This window comes from Suncus etruscus, chromosome 2 (assembly GCF_024139225.1).
Source record: "Suncus etruscus isolate mSunEtr1 chromosome 2, mSunEtr1.pri.cur, whole genome shotgun sequence".
NCBI lineage: Eukaryota > Metazoa > Chordata > Mammalia > Eulipotyphla > Soricidae > Suncus > Suncus etruscus.
In genome coordinates this window covers 146,560,413-146,584,422 of record NC_064849.1, presented here as the reverse complement: position 1 = coordinate 146,584,422, position 24,010 = coordinate 146,560,413, and the positions used below count along the sequence as shown (strand labels likewise).

Sequence of the window (24,010 nt, the reverse complement as noted above, 5' to 3'; positions counted from 1 at the left end):
GTTTCAAGAGTCTTAAATTTGGTAGTAATGATAACATCCTAAATATAAGCAGATTAAGGCATGGGGAAAAATATTTTTTTGGTGGGGGGACAAATCATGGCTGAAATAAGGCGGGGGGGGGGGCAAAAGGCAAGATTTGTGCACAAACTTTACCGAAAATAACCCAAAAAAGGAGCCCACTGACCATCTCCAAATTACTTGGGACAGTTTGTAAGGGAAAAACAAATGCCTATGTCAAGGGTTTTCAAATAAGTGTTTTAGAAAAAAAAATCCAAGTATTTAGGATCTTCCAAGAATGAGATCAAAGCAGTGAAACATTTAGGAGACCTACTCCCCCAATTTTTTCCCCATCCTCTAATCTAACAGCAGTTGGTGGCGTGATTTCCCCAGGCCACCTCCTTCTCAACCCAATGGCTTCAGTCCTTAACCTGGAGGTGACGCCAAATCACCCGCCAACAGAAACACACACTTGGGCCTCAGACCTCTCTGCAAAGGACTCAGGGAAAAAAAAAACGCAACAGGCCAATCTAAAGGGAAGGAGAGGTAGTGGGCGTGGCCGACAGCGCTGATTGATTGACCCTAGATCCTGCCAATGAGCAAAGAGTACGACCGACGCCGGCGCCTGATTGGGCAGAGTTTGACTCTCAGGAACCAATCAGCTCCTACATGGCCCCGCCCCTTGGGCGGTCCGCGAGGCCTCGGTGGCTGTGGCTGTCTCTCTCGTTGGCCGGCTGTGGAAAAAAGCTTTGCAGCCTGGGGCAGGGCTTAAAGTCGTTCGTTCTTTGTGTCCGAAGAGAAAATGAGTTTAGCTCTGAGGTCGGTAACGAGCCAGCGGCAAGGAGTTCCACAGCCCACAGCGGGATGCCAGGGCGGGGGTTGTGTGGGGAAGGGATGCAAGTTGGGGCCCAGAGGCCGAGGGAGGAACCAGGAAGGGAGAGCTGGACCAGCCTTCCTGCATCCGGGTTTCTCACCCCAGCTGGTTCTGTTGTGATCAGGCTTCAGGCCCTGCCTGGTGCTGAGCTGACTTGGGGCTTTTTTTGGCAGCTCCAGACCTTGGAAGGGTTGGCAGTTGTGAGGAGGGGGAGTGAAATCTCGCGAGGTTTCTATTCCTGAACTCAGCCCTGGGAGCTGCATCCTCTTTGGAGCTAACTGGTCTACCTTGGGGGGTGATTGATGATTCCTTGGGGTTTCTCATGTCTGCACTCAGGAGTTCCTCCTGGAGGTGCTTGAAGAATGATATGGGATGCTAGGAATTGAACCCTGGTCACCCACGTACAAGGGAAGCATCTTACCTGCTGTTCTATCTTTACAACTCATAAAATGAACCATGTTTTAAATGTTCATTCCAAGATGGGATATAAATGTTTTTTCACATAATTAAAGTATTTCAAACGAGTTGAGTTAGACAATTAAGCTTATGCTCTCACTGTTTTGTTTGTTTTGTTTTGCCTTTTTTTTTTTCCTTTTTGGGTCACACCCGTAGCCCTCAGGGGTTACTCCTGGCTCTGTGCTCAGAAATCGCCCCAGGTAGGCTCGGGGAACCTTAAGGGATACAGGGATACAGGGATTTGAACCACCCCTCTCTCACTTAAACAGCTGCTAATGAACTCTCCATTTTGGAAACAACAGACTTTCCAACCACCACCACCACCACCAAAATCCCTTCTCTTCTCCCTGCCTTACAATTTAACCAGAGACCCATTTTGAGTGATTTCAAAATCATTTGAGTGATTTGAGTGATGATTCACATCATTTGATGTGCCTTCCAAAGCATCTTGTCCTACTAGTGGCTGCTGTCCATGGGGAAAGTAGCCACATTTTTAATATGGGCCTCTCTTAAGACGTCTGGCTTTGAAAATAAAATTTTAATTTTCTTGAAAAAAGTTTTTTCACAACATGTTTATTGGCACTACAGACAATGACTTAGGTTGGACAACTTTGTATACCTGGAGCCTAGAGTTGGTCTTATGCCAGAAAACTTCAGGGGTAAGGTCTCCTTGTATTTAGGCCAAGACTTTTCCTTTCCATGTCCCCCATATTTTGCTGGGCCTATGCAAACAACAATTGCCACTATATTGCCGTTTTTACTGTACTTCTTTATCTCATATTAAAAGAGAGAGACTGAGTCAGAGAGAGAGAAGAATAGCTTATTAAACCTTCTGCTGGGCCTTTATTGAGTTAATTGGTCATTCAATGATTTTCAAAAATATACTTGCTACTGTACCTTTTCTTTTCCATCTCATTAGTCTTTCTATTTTTCTTAATAACCTTCCTTTGTTCTTCCTGAAACAAATGTATTATGATCAATTGTGTCAACTATGTGATATATTTTCTTTAAATGAAAAAAATTTAAATAATTTTTTTTTCAGTTTGTGACAAACGGTTGACATGCTAAGAGATGTACAAAGCCATTAACCTGTACTGTTAGCACAAAAACTCAGCCTTTGAATTGCTGAATATTTGTTTTCTCTTGAGACTCACTCTTTTGATTGGTTGGTGTTAGTGGAAGAAATTGAAGTGTTAACACTGTTGGAAAAAGGCAAATAAACTTAAAGCCATAGGGCTAAAGTACTTATTTGGTGTCATAGTGTTTGAAAGTAATTTTGATAGATATAAGCACTAGCAGTAAGCAGCTAGTGATTGGTCTATTATGAATTTGCTGTCATTTGGAGTTTTAAAAACCCGTATTGTACATTAAAATTAATAGGACAGGTAGAGTTGGTTTTATGTTGAAACTTCTGACAAAAATGTTTCTTCTAATTCTTGTTTCATTACACTAATGGGAATTATTTGAAACTTGACGGAAGTTAGGTTATTATCTTTCTAAATTAACTATAATACTTTTCAGTTTGGGGAAAACAGAATTTTAGCAATTTAGATTATGAAATGAGCAGGGCTTCAACTTATGTAGGGGAAATTTTGTATTTTACAAAATTCTGTTGTAGAATTGTAAAACTTACTGGCATTAATTTCTTAAGTTGCAGTTTTGGAACCAGTCATGTAGAGACAGTGATGAAAGGGATTAAAGTGTATTAAAATAGACCTTTACGATCTTTATTTTATAGAAATGAGCTTGTAGTAGACAAAACAAAGAGGAAAAAACGAAGAGAACTCTCTGAAGAACAGAAACAAGAAATTAAAGATGCTTTTGAACTATTTGATACCGACAAAGATGAAGCAATAGATTACCACGAGTTAAAGGTAAATAGTGCACTTTCTCTGGGGTGCGGGCACACTGTTAGTGCTCATGGTTATTCGTCTCTGGAGCCATGAAAACACCCACTTGCAGAGTGTGAGCTGCTTGCTACTTACTCATCGAGCTATCTTTCCAGCCCATGCCATTGTATACTTTATTATTATTGATCACTAATTTTTGTTTTGGGGCCATACCTAGTGGTACTCAGGGCTTTCTCTTGGCTCTGTACTGAGGGATCATACCTAGTAGAGCTCATCTCATATGAGATGACTGAGATTGAACCTTGATCTAAGGCAAGCACCTTACTCATTATCCTGTCTCTGCAGTCTGTAATAATATACTTTACTTTTTAGTAGGAGTGAGGAGATTGGGCCATTTACAGTGATGCTCAGGAGTTACTCCTGGCTCTGAAGTCAAGAATTACTCTTGGAAGTAATTGATTGATTCCTGCTGGTGCTCAGGGGACTATCTGGGTTGATGGGGATCCAACCAAGGTTGTCTATGTGCAAGGCAAGGGCCCTACCAGCTGTACTATCATGTCAGTCCCTATAGGAGTAATATTTAAAATAGATTTTCTGTTAAGATTATTTGCATTTTAGCAGTTGTTTTTTATATCCATTTCTAATTAAATATTTTGAGTTAATGCTTTAAATAAAACTTAATAGGATTTCTAACATATTTTCTTAGTAAATATAATTTATAAAAGGTAAAATGAGTGTTACGTTTTAGTTGATGTTTTGTGCATCTTACCTGGTGATGCCTTGGGGTTACTCATGTTTGCACTCAGGAGTTACTTCTGGAGGTGTTTGAAGAATGATATAGGATGCTAGGAATTGAACCCTGGTCACCTACGTACAAGGGAAGCATCTTACCTGCTGTTCTATCTTTACAGCTCATAAAATGAACCATGTTTTAAGTGTTCATTCCAAGATGGGATATTAATGTTTTTTCACATAATTAAAATATTTCAAACTAGTTGAGTTAGACAATTAAGCTTATGCTCTCACTGTTTACTTTCTATTTTTCTGATTGGGGAAGAATTATTTGTCTGATAATTTAAACATGTTAGTAGCAGTGTCAGCCTGCTTTCTCTAATACAAGGTAAGTGATGTCTGATGTCAACACCATGTGAATAGGAGAAAATGTCAGCATTAGCACTTAGAATTAAAGATACAAGGGAAAATTACTGTTAATAGTAGTATTGCTGTTACACACAACACGTTAGTAGCTACATTAGTAGCTCTTTAGTTTTTTCTGGTTTTTGTTTTTTTTTTGGTTTGACTTTTGAACTATTTTTTTTTGAAGGGCTTGGGAAACAGTGTGGGATACCAAGGTAAGGCAAGTGCCTTATCCCTGTAAAATTTCTGTAGCTCCTCCTATTGTTGTTTTTGTTTTTAGTTACCCAGTTTCGATCAGTTCTTCCCTGTATGTATTGCTATTTCTATTCTTGGTTTACAATCCTATTTCATAAATAGAGCAATTGGTTTGTTTCCTTCTTGTTCACATTTTCACTTCCAATAGCTTCCTTTTACTAGAAATCCTTCCCACCATAATAGTGGGCTGGAGAAATAGTCTGATGGACAAGGCATTTGCCTTGCATATGTGGCCCACACAGGTTTGATTCCTGGAATGGCATATGGATGGTCCACTGAACAATGCCAGGAGTGATCTCTGAGTACAGCCAGAAGTAACCCCCAAGCACTGTTGGATGTAACCTCTAAACTGAACCATATTGTTTTTTTCTCTAACTTTTAATGATATATCATTTCACGCTGAAATACAGGTTTTTTTGATTTTCTTTGGCAGAAAACTCTCAGTAATGCTTTAAACCATTCCTGGAGGTACTTGGCCTGGCCTCTGTGTTCAGTAATTCTGGCCTTATATTAAGTAATCAGACTCATCATTTAGGATGATGTTTCCAGCAATACTGGGGACAGCCAGGACTACTACCAGCAGTGTTCTGGGGCCAGGCAAAATCTAACCCCCTTACATGCAGGGCATGTACTCCAGTCTTTGACATTGTCTTCCAAGGCCCAGATACTTTTTGTTTTAACTGAAAACTCTCCATTTTTGCTCATTGCCCACTTTTCTCATTTGCTAACTGCTTTTTCCTGTCTATACTTTTCCTGTTCAGGTAAGGTAAGATGCTCTTTTTTTTTAACTGACCTTACTATTTTACTGACTATTTAAAAACTAGTATCTTATTCTAAATGCTCTTTACTTTACTTCATCTATATGTAAAGGCAGAGCTCAAAGCATTTAAAGTAGGATTTTAAACTTTGTCAAGATCTTGAACTTTGGATTACTTGAAGCTAGTCATATATCTGTTAATTTTATTATAACTGTATTGTGTTAAAATTCTTTAATGTTATAGATATGCCATTTTGCATAACCTTTTGATAACCATAGCATGTTAAAATTATCTTTGCACTAAGCCAGTGCATTGTATATTTAGTCTAAACATTTACTGATTGCTTTGTTATATTTAAAGTAGGAAATATAGAAAAGGTTGCCTTTTAATTTCAGTAGTGAAGAAAAGCTATTATTTAAAGATAAATATGTATAAGAATTATGTTTTTGTAATATGTTGTCATCCCTTAAATTATAAAAACTTATCTAATATTGGAAATCCCTTTTGTAAATACTTTATAATTTGCTTTTCCCTTTTAATCCAAAAGGTGGCAATGAGAGCCTTGGGGTTTGATGTGAAAAAAGCTGATGTTCTGAAGATTCTTAAAGACTATGACAGAGAGTCAACAGGGAAAATCACCTTTGAAGATTTTAGTGAAGTTGGTATGTATCTTACTATTCTCTGTAATTAGCAATTGTCTGGTTAATATTTCAGTATTTCTTAAATAATCTGGATTATGCAAATTTATTTTTTTTTAATATAGTTTGGTTTTCACTTGATTTTTTTGAGTATTTTTTCTGATTTTCTTCTTCTTCTTCTTCTTCTTTTTTTTTTTTTTTTTTTGGTTTTTGGTTTTTGGGTCACACCAGGCAGCACTCAGGGGTTACTTCTGGCTCTACATTCAGAAATTGCTCCAGGCAGGCTCAGGGGACCATGTGGGATGCTGGGATTCGAACCACGTCCCTCTGCATGCAAGGCAAACGTCTTTCCTTTCTGCTATCCCTCCGGTCCCTATTTTTTCTGATTTTCAAAGAAAAAAAAACAATATTCATTTCTTCCCTGTGGGATTTACTTATATTTTTTCTGAATATTATAACCAAGTGACCATTGTGTAGCTTCTTATAGAAAGGTATTTTTCCTAGAATGTGTATTTTTATTATGTGGTAAAACTAAGTGGATGATCAAAAATTTGTTTCTGAGAGTGAAACGAATTTGGCATATATTTGGGAAGAACTTCCCAAGATTGTTCTGGTAAGTGATTTTGTTGGTCTTCTTTTCAACTCCTTTTTAATTATCAGATGGAAGCAGCACTACCTTAGGTTTAATGGGAGAATCAAATAACAAATCAATGATTCTAGATTATAGTAAGTCTCTTATTTATTTTAAAATGCAATCTTTGTTTTATTTGCTTTAGTGGCTGAAAATAATTATGTCTAATATCACTGGACATACGTATTATTATATCCTTCGTGTTTATACTTTCCTGATGACTGTTTCCTTAAATCACTTTAAGAAATTTAATTAAAGCCCTGTGTCAGCACTTTTATTAATAATCATCTCAAACATTCTCAAACTTCAGCATGTGAATAGTTTATCAGTTGTGATTTTAATAGATTTGAAATCAGAACTCCATACTGTTTCTCCATACCTGTTTCTTCTTCCTTGCCTCATCTTTTTGTTTTATTATCAGAAAAGAAATAATCAGTTCTATTTAGAGTAAGTAGCCATAATTAACTCCAGTTCTGATTTATGGATCAAACTTTTTTGATATGCTCAGTATATTTTTTATCTGTACTAAAGCTACCTATTGGGAATACCAGATGTCAACTAAGTATTACAGTTGGAATTATTAACAAAAAAGAGTTTTGATTTATTTTTAAATCACTGACTACAGATGAATATATATTTCCTACTTTGAGACAGATAACTTAAAATTAGACCATTTGGGTTGGAGCAATAGTACAGTGGGTATAGCATTTGCCTTGCTTTACTGAGGTTTGTCCTTGGCATCACTTATACGCCTCTCAGCCAGCCAGGAGTAAATTCTGAATGCAGAACCAAGAGTAACCTTTGAGCACCACTGTGTGTGGCCCCAAAGCAAAACAAAACAAATGAGACCATTTGTGTGTTAGTTTCATATGCCATCGATATATATATATATATATATATATATATATATATATATATATATATATATATATATATATATATATATGCATGCCATACTGTAACTCTTAACACAGGTATTTCTGGATGAGCTATGGCAGCTGAAATCTTCCTTATTCCAGAAGAAAGTAAATAAAAGTATATTTACTATAAATTTAGAATCTAGACAGCAGAGAGTATTATGGGTATTTTAGAAATTGCTATGTTAAAGTATAACCAAAATCAGATATCTATACTACCATTTATTTTGGAATGCATTATTTGTTATTGTATTGCCCGTTTAACATACTGTATTCTTTTTGCTTAGAAAATATTTGTTGATTTATTATATTTGCTTTTAGGTACTATATTGGAGCAAGGGAGGAGAATTAAAAATTATTAAGACATGTTTCTTTAGGGCCCAGAGAGATAGTACAGCGGCGTTTGCTTTGCAAGCAGCCGATCCAGGACCAAAGGTGGTTGGTTCGAATCCCGGCGTCCCATATGGTCCCCGAGCCTGCCAGGAGCTATTTCTGAGCAGACAGCCAGGAGTAACCCCTGAGCATCGCCGGATGTGGCCCCCCCCCCCAAAAAAAAAGGGCCCGGAGAGATAGCACAGGGGCGTTTGCCTTGCAAGCAGCCGATCCAGGACCTAAGGTGGTTGGTTCGAATCCCGGTGTCCCATATGGTCCCCCGTGCCTGCCAGGAGCTATTTCTGAGCAGACAGCCAGGAGTAACCCCTGAGCACTGCCGGGTGTGGCCCAAAAACCAAAAAAAAAAAAAATGTTTCTTTCATGGAGCTTAGCATTTAAATAGTGATAACAATAGTTCTGATACTGTGTGGTAAATTACAATTTTTGTATCAGTCAAAAGTTGGCAAATTATAGCCCTTATTGCCAAAGCCATGGTTTTATGCTGCTTTTGTGCTATATAGGAAGAATGGGTATTTTAGAGCACTCCATCTTATCCTCATCCCTGTGTCAAATCTTGTCAGTATTATTTTTTTTACTTTTAATACATGTTGTTATCTTCTTAGATAAAGTGAAGAAAGCCTTTGAAAAGTGACTTAAGATTTCACCCTATGAAGATGATTTTTGGGGGAGGGTGGGAGAAGTCTGGTGAATTATAATTGCTGAGTTTAAAAGTAACTTGTGGGGCCAAAGAGGTAGCATGGAGGTAGGGCGTTTGCCTTGTATGCAAAAGGACAGTAGTTCGAATCCCTGCATCCCATATGTTCCCCTGACCCTGCCAGGAGCGATTTCTGAGAGTAGAGCCAGGAGTAACTCCTGAGCGCTGCCGGGTGTGACCCAAAAATCAAAATAAATAAATAAATAAATAAATAAATAAATAAATAAATAAAGTTAAAAAAAATAACGTATGTTAGAAATGTCTAAAAGGAAATGAGTAATAGAATTGAAGCCATATTTCTAGCATACTGTTAGTGATTTTTATTATTTTATTTTATTTTATTTTGTTTTTTGGGCTTAGATGCTTAGAGGTTACTCCTGGCTGTGCGCTCGGAAATCATTCCTGGCTTGTGGGACGCCGGGTTGTCTGTCCTAGGTCAGCCGCTTGCAAAGCAAACACCCTACTGCTGCGCCACTGCTCAGGCCCCATCTTTAATTATTTTTTAAAAAAATTTATGCTCATTAATTTTCTGTATTGTGGTTTTTATAATGTGTCAGTTCTAGTACATTATTTTGGGGGGGATGAAGGTTTTTGGGCTTCCAATGCTCCAGGGCTACTAGTGGCTCTGTGCTCACAGGTCCTCCTAGTGGTTCTTGGGGGGCCAGCCAGGTGATGTTATGGCTCAAAATGGGTCTGGCTTCAGGCAAAGCAAGCAAGTGCCCTAGCAGCCCTGTGCTATTTCTCTGGTCAGAAGTATATTTCTGATAAAATTAAATAATTGAAAGTAGTTACATGGACAGGAATTTTTGAAATATATTGATTCCTCAAACTGTTAACTTCGTTGAAAGTATTTTTTCTTATAATTAAATTCTGTTTTATAGATCAGAAATAGAACATAAAGGCATAGAAAACAATCACTATAAAGTTACAGACTAGTAATGTTTTTGCTGTACACAATGATGTGTTATTGTAGTTCCTAAGAAAGCCTGCATTCTAAGGGAAAGTATTGATAAAAGATTAGACAGAGAAGTCTGAAGTAGCTAACACAATTAAAGCACCAGTGGAATAAGAATTTATACATCTTGGAGCCCCATCTGTTCCCCAGATCACCCTGTTGCTTCTTTAAGTACATTAATACTTTCAGCAAGCTGCTTTTTTGGTTCACCTGTCATGTAAATTATTTAATTGGTGAAGAAAAATTTTTAACACTTTTTTTTTCCTTGTCCTGCTTTTTTTTTGTTGGGACTAAATTCAAAATTAGTTGAGTTTGAGCCATAGAGTTAAGTGCAGTATTTTATTTTGGTATGATGGCTGTATATATGCCAACTCCTTTTTAACTGAATATTTATGAGCCTTTATGATTTGCATACTTGTAGTAATATACTTTAATTAGTTTCTTGAGAGTCTTGGATAAAATTTAATGGATAAAAGAAAATTATTGAATATGTGTGTAGGTGATTTAACATTAGCTTTAGTAAAGGGCTTATTTTATAATTCAACCAAATGTGAAATAACAAAATAATAATAATTTGGTTCGGACTTGTACTTTCTTTTACATTTTGGGTACCTAATACATTCTAGTACTTTTCACCCAGTTTTCACAGTATCAGTGTGTTAATGATTCTATTTTTTTGTTTTGTTTTGGAGGGCTTACCTGGAGTCAAATACAGGACCTCAGTCACACAATACATGCATTTACCACAACATTCCTGACCTTAATGATTTTTAATGACTTTTGTAAAATTCAGCAGGATGTAGCTATTTTTAATTGTATAGTGAAACTTACAAATTCTGGCATGTAGAATTACTTCAGAGACATTTACTTAGCTATTTACAGATTTTATTTAGTGTTTTAGGAAAGTTATATCATAGAGTTTTATTTCAATTGTTGTTATAGCTATGTTATTATATATAATTATTATAACTTTAATTTAGTTATTTTTGTCCTTAATTTAGTTATTATTGTCCCTAATGACTATCAATAGAAAGTATTGCTTGCTTAATTACTATATTATTTCATTTTGTATATTAAAATTTACTTTTACTATTGAGATCTAAAATTTTTATTTTAATCTTCTGAGAGATATCTTTAAGTACAAAGTGGTTATGACCTCTTTGGCATTTTGAGTGGAGTGGCTTTGATCCATACCTAGTGGTGCTCAGGGATTACTTCTGGCTCTGCTTGCTTAGGTGGGTCGTTTCTGGTGATGATTGGGGGAATATTTGCAGTTTTTGGGTAGAACTGGGGTCAGCAATGTACAAGGCAAGTGCATTACATCTGTTACTATTTCTCTGCAACTCCCCCATTTTTGGGTTTCTTACCTATAGTTAAGATTTGATCCTTTTTAGTAATTTTTATATTTTAGAAAATCAGTAGGGTCTTTTAATTTTGAATCTTTATCAGTAGAATTTTTATCTACTGCCTAAGATTGCATCTGTATCAGTAATGGCTATGCATTTGTCAGAAGTTTGTTTCTTATTTGGATTAAATTTGAAGAATAGTCATTGTTAGCTTTTAGTCATCAAACATCTATTAACCAGTTGCTTCTGATTATTTGGTTATTATATTATCTCTGCAACTACATTACTAAAGCCCAGATTTGTGTGCTTACTGTCAGTGGGACCTACTATAATTCTTGATTAGAGTAGACCTTAAAATAATATTGTATGAATATAGATCTTTTAATTTTGCCTTTGTATTAAATAAATTTATTTTACTTATGCTTATAATAGTATACATTATTGAGACTATATGTACACTTATCACATTTATCTCTATATTAATATTTAACTTCTGTATGGTTAAAATTAAAATATAGAGATTTTTCTAATTGCATGCTTTTTTTTCCTCTGTGTATGTGGCTCTCATTTTGGCATTTTATTGTAAATGACATGTTGACAGATTTATATCTTTAATTCTCACCAAATAGTTAATGTCACATTTGATTGCTTTTGTTATGCAGACTCATTTAAAATTAAAAAAAATTATTTTTTGACTGTAGTGACGGACTGGATATTAGATAGAGACCCTCATGAAGAAATATTGAAGGCATTTAAGCTATTTGATGATGATGATTCTGGTAAAATAAGCTTGAGGAATTTGCGACGAGTTGCCAGAGAATTAGGTGAGAATATGAGTGATGAAGAACTTCGGGCTATGATAGAAGAATTTGATAAAGATGGTGATGGAGAAAGTAAGTTTCAAGTAAAATATATTATCTAATGTCTTCTTGATATTTATGTATATAGTATATTTTTCTGTAACCAAATAATTTCTATGCCTCTCTAAGTTTATTGTTCACCCTGTAATGGCCTTTTTTTTTTCTCACAAATATTTACTTCCCCAATTTAGAAAATAAGAAGTCTTTGAAACCAGCTTCATGGATTGTAATATAGTCCAATTTTCAAAAAGTTAACTATATTTGAGGACGAAATATCACCAGTCTTTAATCCATTAAGACTTAAACACATACACTTTTTTCGAATTTTTTTTAAAATTGATTGATTGATTGATTGGTTTTGGGGCCACACCCAGCAGTGCTCAGGGGTCATTCCTGGCTTTGCACTCAGAAATTGCCCCTTGGCAGACTTGGGACCATATGGGGTGCTGGGAATTGAACTGGGTCCCTCCCGGGTCTGTCACATGAAAGGCAAACGCTCTATGGCTTTGCTATCTCGCTGGCCCCCACATGCACTTCTAAACTATTACTACTAAGTTCAATTGATACCAACCTTTAAATATTTTGAATTTTTTTTATTGCTGTCCTAGCTTATATTTTAATGATCTAATTGTAAAAGTTTCATGTAATAGGAGCCTCACTTATTAATTTTTGATACATAATGATAAAATGTCTTATGAACTAACAATGCCACACAAGAAAAACAGATATGGTAATCCTCTCTCACTGACTTTTGTAGCTTTCAACTTGATGCCTATGCTTATATACTTTCTTCCCTATTTAAGGAAAATTTCCTTCTTCGGAGCCTTGAAAATGAATCTTCAAAGCCAACAGCCTTCTCTGATTTCTACATTATCTAACTTTATTTCCCATTTTATTATTTTACTTTTGTACTTTAGTGCTTACCTCCCATATGTACCCTCTTAGATGAAATATTCTATATACCCCAAACATTTTTTATTCTATGCCGCTCATCATGTCATTTCTTAATTCCAAACTGCTCTAATTGCCTGTTTCTTCCTGCAGTGTTTTGATGGGTCTTCTAATATTTATGAGAATATTATTTGAACATTTGGGGAACTTTTTCTACATTTTAATATTTGAAACAGTACTGATACAATTATTTTTAAACAAAGATACTTAAAGCCTGAAGTCTTTAAAATGATTTCTTAAACTGTAACCGATATTTGCAGTTAAAGACTACTGCTTTCACATTTAAAAATTTTTTAGGGGGGCCGGAGAGATAGCATGGACGTAAGGCGTTTGCCTTTAGTGCAGAAGGTCATTGGTTCGAATCCCGGCATCCTCTATGGTCCCCCGAGCCTGCCAGGAGCGATTTCTGAGCATGGAGCCAGGAGTATCCCCTGAGCACTGCCGGGTGTGACCCAAAAACCAAAAAAAAAAATTTTTTTTTATGTGTGTTTTTATAGATCTTGATTACTGTCCCAAGTTAGATTTACTTTTTTTTTTTTTTTTTTGGTTGGTTGGTTTTCAGGTCACACCCCGGCAGCTCTCAGGGGTTACTCCTAGCTCTACACTCAGAAATCGCTCCTGGCAGGCTCAGGGGTCCATATGGGATTCCGGGATACAAACTACCTACCTTCTGCATGCAAGGCAAAAACGCCTTACCTCCTTGCTATCTCTTCGGCCCCTGTAAGTTAGATTTAAAAGAACTTTTTTTTTCTTTCTTTCAATTTTTGGGCCACCCCCAGCAATGCTTAGGGGTCTCTTGGCTCAGTACTCAGGAATCACTCCTGGTGGTTGTTGGTGAATATGGGATGTTGAGGATCAGGGATTGAGCCTGGGTTTGTTGTGTGCAAAGAGAACACCCTACCCTCTGTACAATTGCTCCAGCCCAGGAACTTTATACTAAAGGTACTTTCTTTAGTGATAGAGAATATTGATAGAACTATTGTTTGGATATTCATCTGTTCATTCAAATGATTAACTGGCAAGTAACATTTATGTTTTGTTCTAGTGATTGATTCCAAATATAATGCATAGTTATACATAGTCTTAAAGGTAAGATTTTGTGCAAAGGAATATCTTGTCTTTAAATAAGCTGATCTGGGGGCCTAAGAGAGAGCATAGCCATAGGGCGTTTGCCTTGCACGCAGCAGACCCAGGAGGGATGGTGGTTCGAATCCTGGTGTCCCATATGGTACCCCTAGACTGCCAGGAGCAATTTCTGATCTCAGAGCCAGGAGTAACCCTTGAGAGCCACAGGGTATGACCCAAAAACCAAAAAAAAAATTTTTTTAATATGGATAATTCTCAATTTAGGAATGTGTCTCCAGTTTGCATGGGTTCTGAGAATTTATTATGCATCAGATTCTGTCTTTAGACATATGATAACACACTACATGCACATAGACACTGCTATTTTTTATATTTAACTTTGAATGCTTTTGTGAATTATATATATTTGTTTTGCAGAATGCATAGTAACTATATGATATTCTTTCTTAATGCACCTGATAACTACAACTATTGTTGTGGCAATTTCAGAAAATTGTATGTTGTTGAAAGACCTTTTTATATTCAGAAATAATGAAACCTAGACCTTTAACCCAAGTAGTCTGGCTTTAGGATAATGTCTTATATGCATTTCTCCAACTATATGAAAATCAATACACTTTTGAAAAAGCAAGAATTTATGTTTTATAATAACTTGTTAACCTGACCACTTAATTTTTTGTCCATAGTTTAAAAAATAATCTATGGTACTGTATTAAGCCAGAAATACTGTAATGCTTTACAATCTTCTGAACAATATATTTTAGTGATTTCTTTCATCTTTGAATTTCTTTCACACAAGCACTTTATTTTTGTTAATTAAGTTTTTTTTTTTTTTTAGGGGCCGGCATGGTGGCACTAGAGGTAAGGTGTCTACCTTGCCAACACTAGCCTAGGATGGACTGTGGTTCTATCCCCCGGTGCCCCATATGGTCCCCCAAGCTAGGAGCGACTTCTGAGCACATAGCCAGGAGTAATCCCTGAGCGTTTTTTTTTTGTTTGTTTGTTTTTGGGCCACACCCAGTGATGCTCAGGGGTTACTTCTGGCTATGCGCTCAGTGATCTGTCCTGGCTTGGGGAACCAAATTGGACATAGGGGATAGAACCACAGTCCATCCTAGGTTAGCGCATGCAAGGCAAACGCCCTATGGCTTGTGCCATTGCTCCAGCCTCCACAGAAGCACTTTGGAGTGAAATTTTTTTTACTGTGTACAGAGGATAAATTTAAGTGCAGAGTTAAAGAAAAAGGAAATGTAGATCTGTAGAAAGACTAAAAATGTTAAGGTACTTGTCTTTCATACAGTTAATTTTGATTCATTCCTTGGCACCCTATGTTGTCTCCTCAGCACCTCCAGGTGTGATTTCTGAGCATAGACTCCTAGAATAAGCCTTCAATACTGTCAGATGTTGTCCCCCAAAAATAAAATAAAGATGTAATAGAAAATAAAAATTAGTTACAGAAAGAACTTCACTATCCTTCACAAAACATCTTAACATTTTATACATAAAGATGTATAAAAGTCAGAAAATATTTAAAAATATTTTTAAATTTCTATTTTAAAATAGAAATGATTGAAAAGCCACATGGACTATTTTTTAAATAGTTGCAAGTGGGGGGCTAAAGTATAGCACACCAGATATTATGTTTGTCTTGCACATGGCTGACCCAGGTTTGATCTCCATTATCCCATATGGTCCCCTGGGCCTGCCAGGAGTAATTTCTTAGTGCAGAGTTGGGAGTAATCCCTGAGCTTTGCCAGGTGTGGTTCCACAGCCAAAATAAATAAATTGATAGTTATAAGTAACATAATAGTTATATGTTGGATTCTGTGCTTAAGTTACATTGTGGCTATGTCTCTGAATTTTCTAATTATAATTTGTGAAATATGATCTTAAGTGTTTTCTTACATAGGATAGATGCATATACAGATGAAGAAATTAAAGCTCTGAAATATTATAACCTGTCCAAGATGATCACAAATCTAACACATTGCCAGACCCAGAACTCAAACTCAGATCTTAAGCATGATGAACATGTTTTAGCCATGACACTGAAGTGCTTCATGTGCTATATTAGGTTTCTGTTTGTGAACATTAAAAATCATTATTGCAGGAAGTAATGTATTAGAAAAATAATTTTTATTTTATAAATTATTTATAACTAAAATAATAAAATGCTTTCGTTGCTAAAATTTGTTGTGTACCCTCCAAAGCTGGTTGTTATTCAAAGTACTTATTAACCTACTTAATTTCTCTAAAATTCTTTATTTTAATGATAGAGCATTTACCCTATGAAATGATTAATGTATAAAAATTTTGTAACAAAAGGCAGTGTAGAATAAAATGAAAAGTATTTATAAATATTTTATCAAATGCCTATTTTAAGGTCTGCATTGTGCTACATTTCTTTGATATAGGAACTTGATATATGATCCTGTTTATAGAGAAGGTTATAAACCCAAACGTACAGAAGGCTTCCCAGGTTCTTTAAATTGTCTAAAAAGCTCACTGGTATTAAAAGAACTATTTTAATTTCCTCAGCCACTTCCTTCAGCTTTCTACTTTGTCATTTGATGTGTGTTCTATTTTTAGATATAAAGTTACGGAATAGTTTTACTTTTGAAATGCTAGTCTACATTAACAATATAAAAAGTGTGGTTTTGAACTATATGAAGCTAAATTTGAAATTTGAACAATGATTTGGGCATGGTAATGCTTGGGCCCTGCAGTACTGGGGGCTCTACCAGATGGTGCTTGAACTAGCACCCTGTGATGACAAAGATCAAACTTGGGGTCTTCCACTTACAAGGCATGTATCTCATCCTTTGAGCTGTTTCCCAGAATTAGTTCGCATCTAAATAATTACCATTTGAAGTAAATTTTAGTGCTATAATAGATATTTTCAACCTGTATCTTTTTGGTTTAGGCAATTTTTTGGCGGATATCATGTTTCTGTTTCAGGTATAGAACATGATTAACATAATTAATGAAAATGTTTTGTTGGATTTTAGAACCAGTATACTTAAAAAAATTTTTATTTGTGGCTATACCAGCATTATTCAGCATTTACTATTGACTCTAGGCTCAGGGATCACTTCTGGTAGGACTGTGGGACTACATGGAATGCCAGAGGTTGAACCTAGAACTGTATGCAAGGCCGAGTGACTTATCCAGTGTACTCTCACTTTGGCCCTCCCCTATTTTAGCGTGCCTCTGCAAAAGACTAAGATATTACTTCTTATATCAGCTTATAAGGTACAACTGTTACTTCTAAGATAATGATAATTTAGTATCTAATATCTTCTTACCTTTATTTTAAGATACTCTAGAATAGGACCCCTGTTATTGGTTTTGGTAAATTACACAACTTATGGTAAGGTGTTAAAAATGATTTACTTAGGGGCTGGAGTGGTAGCACAAGCAGTAAGGTGTCTACCTTGTGCATGCTAGCCTAGGATGGGAACCACAGTTCCATCCCCCGCAGTCCCATATGGTCCCCAAGCCAGGAACGATTTCTGAGTGCATAGTCAGGAGTAATCCCCAAGCATCACCGGGTGTGGCTGAAAGACAAAACAAAACAAAAGAAAATGATTTACCTAGATACTTTTCCTCCCTCACAGTTGCAGAGTTGTTCATGTTTGAGTTTCAGTCATACAATGCCCAACACCCTTCACCAGTGCACATTTCTTACTACAATGTCCCCATTTTCCCTCCTGCAATACTCCCTCCCCTACCCCCTATCTGCCTCTGATGGTAGACATTTTTCTTTCTTTTCCTTTTTTCCCTTGCCACTGTGGATTGCAATATTGTTACTGAAGGAGTATCTTGCACGTGTTTTACCTCCTTTCAACACCCTGTTCTTGTCTGACTGATCATTGCTATATCACTGCCATCATAGTCCTTATCATGGTCCTTTCTTTGCCTTAACTGCAATTCCCCTACTGTTTGTGGCAAGCTTCCTATTGTGGATTGGTCTCCTGGCCCTTGTCTCTATTGCCTTTGGGTGTTACCACCATACTACTTATATATATATATATATATATATATATATATATATATATATATATATATATATATATATATTACACAAATGAGTGCCATCATTCTATCACTATCCATCTCTCTCTGGTTTATTTTGCTCAGTATAATACTTTACATATCCGTCCATGTATAAGCAAATTTCATGAAGTTAGACACATTTTAAATATTAGTGTCTTGGGTATTTGGGAGAAGCAACTTAAAAGATTCTCTCTTCAGTGAAGAACTTGAGCTATGATTGGAATCTATGTGTCCTTTTCTTTTTTTACTACTATGCTCTTGTAATCAGCTCTTGTTATCAAAGTCAGATCATCATTCATATCATACCCTTTTAAGGTATCTGTTTAGTCTTGTGTCCTATGAACTCATCCATAAAGAAGATACATTCTGGGGCCAGAATGATAGCACAGTAGTAAGGCATTCGCCTTGCACACTGTGACCAACACAGGACAGACTCCAGTTTGAACACTGGCATCCCATATGGTCCTCTGAGCCTGCCAGGAGCAGCTTCTGAGCAGAGGCAGGAGTAACCTGCTGGGTGTGACCCCCCCAAAAAATCCCCCCCAAAAAACAAACACAAAAAAGAAGATACCTTCTGTATATATTATGTATATTCTGTATATATTAGTTCTTTAAAATTGGGTCCAAAGAGATAGTACACAGGTTAAGGGGCTTGCCTTGTACATTGTTGACTCAGGCTCCAAAGTCAAAAGCCTTGAGCACTGATGGTTGTGTTTTCAAAATAAATAAAGTTCTGTATTAACATTTGAACTTTAAAAATAGATTATTACTGGGACCTGAGAGATAGCACAGTGGTGGGGCATTTGCATTGCACGCTGAGATCCCTGGCGTCCAATATGGTCCCGAGCCAGGAGCTATTTCTGAGCTCATAGCCAGGAGTAACCCCTGAGCGTCACTAGGTGTGCCCCCCCCCCAAAAAAAAATAGATTATTACTGAAATTTACTTAGTTTTGATAATCTTAAAGTTTTTTTTTTTTATTAATGACCATATCCTATGCTTACATCTATTTTTCTTTTTGAGCCATACCCATCAGGACTCAGAGATTATTTCTGGTAGGCTCAGGGGACTATATGTGGTACCAGGAATTGAAGCCAGGTCAGCTGCTTGCAAAGGAAGCGCCTGACATGCTGTACTATTGTTGTGGCTCTGCATCTGTTTTTTTTTTTGGGGGGGGGGCACATTATGAGGCTTGCAGGGATTACTCCTGGCTCTGTGCTCAGAAATTGACCCTGGCTTCAGGGATTGAGCCCATATCTATCCTGGGTCAGTTGTGTTCGAGGTAAATGCCCTACTACTCACAGTGCTACCACACCGGCCCTCCACATCCGTTTTTTTTAAATAGCTATCTTATTACCTTGGTAATGAAGATTAAATCTATTATATTACTATGTTATACATTCTTTTGTGGTATGGTGATATGGTTTCCTTTTCTTTGTTTAAAACATACTAAAGAAATGCAAAAGTACCTAGACCTGAATGACAGTACAGTGTTCGGGAGCTTGCTTTACCTACAACTGACTGCGGTTTGATTCTCTGCATCCCAGATGATTCTCAAGCACTGCCAGGAGTAATACCTAAGCACAACTATGCATGGCCCAAAAAGAAAAAATTGAGGCTAAAAAAAGAAAAACAAGAATGTACAAAATAATATTGTTCTTTTAATTCTAATATATCTTCATCCTTTAGAGTTTTAGTTAACATATGTGACATATGAACTTTTATTTGCAGAGAGTTTCCTAATTTAATAGAACTATAAGGAGAACTTAGCCACCTAAGAAGTAAACAAATTCAGGCTTTTAAGAAACAATTTACAAGTATATATGAATATGTTTAAATTGATATTTTGATAATTTTTATTTTTTCTAGTTAATACTATGACATACAAATTTATCACATTTAAAGATACCTTACTGTAAAATAGTATTGTTCTCTGAAAAATAAACTTAATGTTTCTGATTATGTCTACTTTCTTATTACAGTAAATCAAGAGGAATTCATTGCTATTATGACTGGTGACATTTAAAGAATTACAAGGATAAACAAGAAGAATGTTTTAGTTACCATCACAAATTCTATTTTTGCGCCTGGAGCCATGTTTAAAAAAAAAGAAAGCCAACTTAGATTTTTTCACCCAGAAGAACCAAAAATAATAAGCATCTTCTGTATTCATATTTTACTACTGCTAAGTTTATTTGTATGAATTGTATTATTGGTAGTGTAGTGGTTTAGCTTTGTATTTATAAACAGCTTTTATATAAAGTTTTAAAAATTGAATCATGTGTTATGTTCTTTTAATTTTTTTTTATTGAACATTAACAGTACTTGGTGCACATTCTTTTTAAATTTTGTTGATTTTTTTTTAGTATATTTCCTACTTATTTTGATTCCAAATATCTTTTAGCTCTTCAACTTTTTATTGAGAGAATATGTGTTTTTTTTTCTTTGGGTACAATTGGTGGCATTCAATAGTTACTCCTATTTCTGTGCTCAGAAATTACTCCTTGTAGGGAACCATATGGGGTGCTGGGAATTGAACTCAAGTTGGCCACATGCAAGGTCAAATACTCTTTGTGCTATTGTTCTGTCCCCTATTTTATTCTGATTTTTAAAAACAAAGCATTAGAATAGTACATTTTTCCCATAATAAGTTTGACATTCTATGTTTAAGTAGAAGATGAATAGTTATTAGAGGCATAATTTCATTTTTAGGAGACATGTCTTTCCGTTTGGAGGGAAGAGGTATTGTGCATTACAGACCCTTTGTCCTCATTTATTATGTTCTACAACATTTTTGGTTCCTTAACTTGTTATGACAGTTAAATCTTAATATTTCCTTCTTAAACTAATTGAGTACAGTTTGAGCCATCTAACTTCTTGACAATGTGAAAGATTTAAATTTTAGAATTTTGATCTGTTAAGAAAATTATCACTCAGTTGAATATTATACTGATAGAAATAGACAACTAAGCCATACAAATCATTTTTTTCATACAAATCATTTAAGGCAATGCTTTAATTAAATGAAGGAACATTTTTGGTTCTCACCAAGAATATTTAGATATGGAATTTCCAGGTGTTGCTGAGACCTCTGAATTATAGAAGTGTGTCATATATGGCTTAGTCTGTAGAAGTAAGAATACTTTGCTTTATTATTTTTAATTTTTTTAAAATAATATATATATTTATTCAAAAGACAAACGTACCCTTTTATTAAGTTACTTTGAAACATAAAAAAAACCTTAAAAGATGGGGAGCCCAGGTGTCTTTGATGTCTCCTAGCTGCAGGCTGGAGCGATGGGGGGGGGGGACAGACGAAGCTGAGCCCCTCCGCCTTTGTCCAACCCCCAGCACAGCCCCAGGCTGCCATTGTTCCCCACCCAGCCCCGCACCGTGCGTGCTGCAGACCCCACAATCTCCCTTTTTGCCCCATTTTTTTTCCGAGCCAGGCGCAGCTGGGGAAGGGTCTCACTCACCCATCTGCCCACGGAAAGGGAAGAAAGGAAAGGAGGGTGCAGTCAGTCCTCGACGATGGCTCCGGTGCTCGGGTGGCCACCCCAGCTCAGATCTGGCCCACCCTCTGTCCATCACGACCTCCGAACACGGGGGCACCATGATTACAAACATGTTTGTAGTTGGGTTTCAATTATTTAAAAAAAAAAAAAAAAAAAACAAAACACCTCCTTCACCAGATACTTTGCTTTAAAGGGGTGGTATCTTTCCCCTGGTGCATTTGACATTCCTTCTGTTAGATAGATTCGAATCCTAGAGGCCATTTGCTCTGGTACTTGGAGTTTACCAACCTACCTCGTATTTTTAATAAGGAACACTTTTCAAATTTCCTCTCAGCTCTTACCGTCATGTAGGATTATAAACAAAACCTTTAAACAAACATTTGCTCACTCATTTCATTGGGTGGCTCTTTAATTCAGTCTATAATGGTTATTGAGCACACTATTAAAGAAGTTATATTAGGTTAGCAATTAACAAGTATGGTGTAACAAACTGATTTTTGGGGACTTGAGACCAACAGCAAACTCAGCTTAAAGGAAAGTCAATTTTTAATTTATTACTTCTTGGAGAGCTTTTGGGGCACACCAGTATGCTCAAGGGTTACTCCTAGCTCTGCATTCACAAATCACTCCTTGTGATGCTCAAGGGACTCTATAGGATGCTTGGGATCAAGCCTGGATTTGGTCACGTGCAAGGCCAAATTGTGCCCATTGTGCTATCGCACTAACCTTTTTATTTTTATTTTTTTTAATTTTTTATTGAGACCATTATGAGTTAAGAGTTTTACACAGTTGTATTTCAGGCATTCAGTGACAGTGAATTAGGACCGTTCCAGCCACCAGTGTTGACCTCCCTCCACCATAGTTCCCCACTTTCATCCTATATTCTCATTCTTAACCCCCAAGACTATTAGTGTAACAGGTCTATTTTGTGTTTATCTTGTTAGAGTAAGGGTCTCTTGATTCTGTTGTTGTTGACTTTGGTTTGGGTATTAGATATGACCTTTATTTTTTCTCTACTCAATGCCTCTTGGCCACTTGGCCTCTGGGGCCCATCACTTTTATTTTTTCTTTTCTCAGTTTGTAGGAAGACAAATATGAGACAGAACAAAATAATTCAAGTTCTAAAGTTCTATGAAAAAGGTGGGAGTCCCTATCTAGAATATAAATAAAATTAAAAGAAGAAAAGAAAACTGGGGAAAGGCAGCTGTGGCAATTTTATTTTATTTTATTTTATTTTACATAGCACAGTAACATTGGGGAAATTCCATTGGACTAAGAGATACAGGGTGTCTCCACCCATGAAACATACCATCAAAAGACTAACTACAGGCTCTGGGCATGTTGGTTGTCCAGTCCCAAGATCTCTTTATGGTCCCAGAAAAAATATTTGCTCAGTCCTGGTTTTCAAAGTCAGTCTTCTGTAATTAGAGATCTTGGTTTTTGCACAGATCCTAGGATGTAGCCTAGGATAAAGTCTTTCTTTATGGTCCCAGGAAAAGTTCTGCTCAGTCAGTTATTTCAGTCAGTCTTCTGTAATTAGAGATCTTGGTTCTTGCACACATCTTAGGATGGAGCGTCTTCTGATTTCATCTCACCATTAGGTGGTGTGGTAGGGCAATCTGCCCTTAGATCTGTGCCCGAAAGATAGCACAGTGGTAGGGCATTTGCCTTGCATGCAGTCAACCCAGGGCAGATGGTGGTTCGAATCCCAGCATAACATATGGTCATGGTCCCCTGTGCCTGCTAGGAGGGATTTCCGAGCACATAGCTAGGGCTAACCCCTGAGCACCGCTGGGTATGACCCCAAAACAAAAACAAAAGTTTCTGGGGGCCATAGCTGTGGTACAGCGATAAAGTGTTTGCCTTGCACACATCTGACCTAGAATTGACCGTGGTTCAAACCCCCAGCATCCCATATGGTCCCCCAAGCCAAAAGTGATTTCTGAGCATCACAGGATATGACTCAAAAAAACAAAGCAAAATAAAACAAAATTGCCCTTCGATCCGGCCTTTATTTTTAATTTAAGAATTTGGGCTCAATCTTACTCTTGGCTCGGTCCTCAGGATCACTCTGGGCAGGGCTCTGGAGGATCATATGGAGTTTTGGGAATCGAACCTGAGTTGGCTGCAGCAAGGCAAGTGCCCTCCCTATTCATTCCTGGAAAGTACCTTTTTAAATAAAATATATAAAAAACTATTTTCCTATACTCTTAAATTGAAACTAATTTTTAGGAAAAGGTGGAACCTCACACATCCTACACACTCTGAATGAAATGACCCATGACTGAAATAAAATAATACAAGCAGCTAAATCCTTTAGGTGAGACTGGGCTACAAGGCTTCAAAAATGAGAATTTTGAGTGGAGAAAGGATTGGATTTAGTTTTCCCACACCCACCTTGCTGCCAGAAAACCCAGCAAGCTCCACCCATGATCACCAACTTAGCAGAAAAAAAGGTTCAGCTCTTCCATTAAGCTCCAAAAGAAAAGTATGGACAGTGATAGTTCCCAGGTAACTGGGTCCAGGCTGAAACATCTGTGGCATTCTCAGACAGGGAAATCGGGGGTTGGTGGATGGGCTGGAAGAGGAGGCCATTCAGATGTCCCTTTCATGAACTACAGCAGTTCAATGTCACATCCTATA

The 24,010-nt window shown here is 36.7% G+C and overlaps 1 protein-coding gene across 1 annotated transcript; it reads left to right on the top strand.

The window, feature by feature from the left end:
• Positions 1–684: 684 nt before the first annotated feature.
• Positions 685–20,160, top strand: CETN3 (centrin 3). The gene is made up of 5 exons (XM_049769163.1): positions 685–816; positions 3,066–3,201; positions 5,875–5,989; positions 11,603–11,794; positions 19,835–20,160. The coding sequence occupies exons 1-5, from the start codon at positions 800–802 to the stop codon at positions 19,876–19,878; spliced, it is 504 nt and encodes a 167-aa protein (XP_049625120.1). The 5' UTR covers positions 685–799; the 3' UTR covers positions 19,879–20,160.
• The last annotated feature ends 3,850 nt before the right edge of the window (positions 20,161–24,010 follow it).

Excerpts from the sequence above, each read along its gene's own strand:
- CETN3 (XM_049769163.1), top strand. Across the intron at positions 3,202-5,874 it reads TAGATTACCACGAGTTAAAG|GTGGCAATGAGAGCCTTGGG; the intron begins GTAAATAGTGCA and ends TTAATCCAAAAG. Across the intron at positions 5,990-11,602 it reads TGAAGATTTTAGTGAAGTTG|TGACGGACTGGATATTAGAT; the intron begins GTATGTATCTTA and ends TTTTGACTGTAG.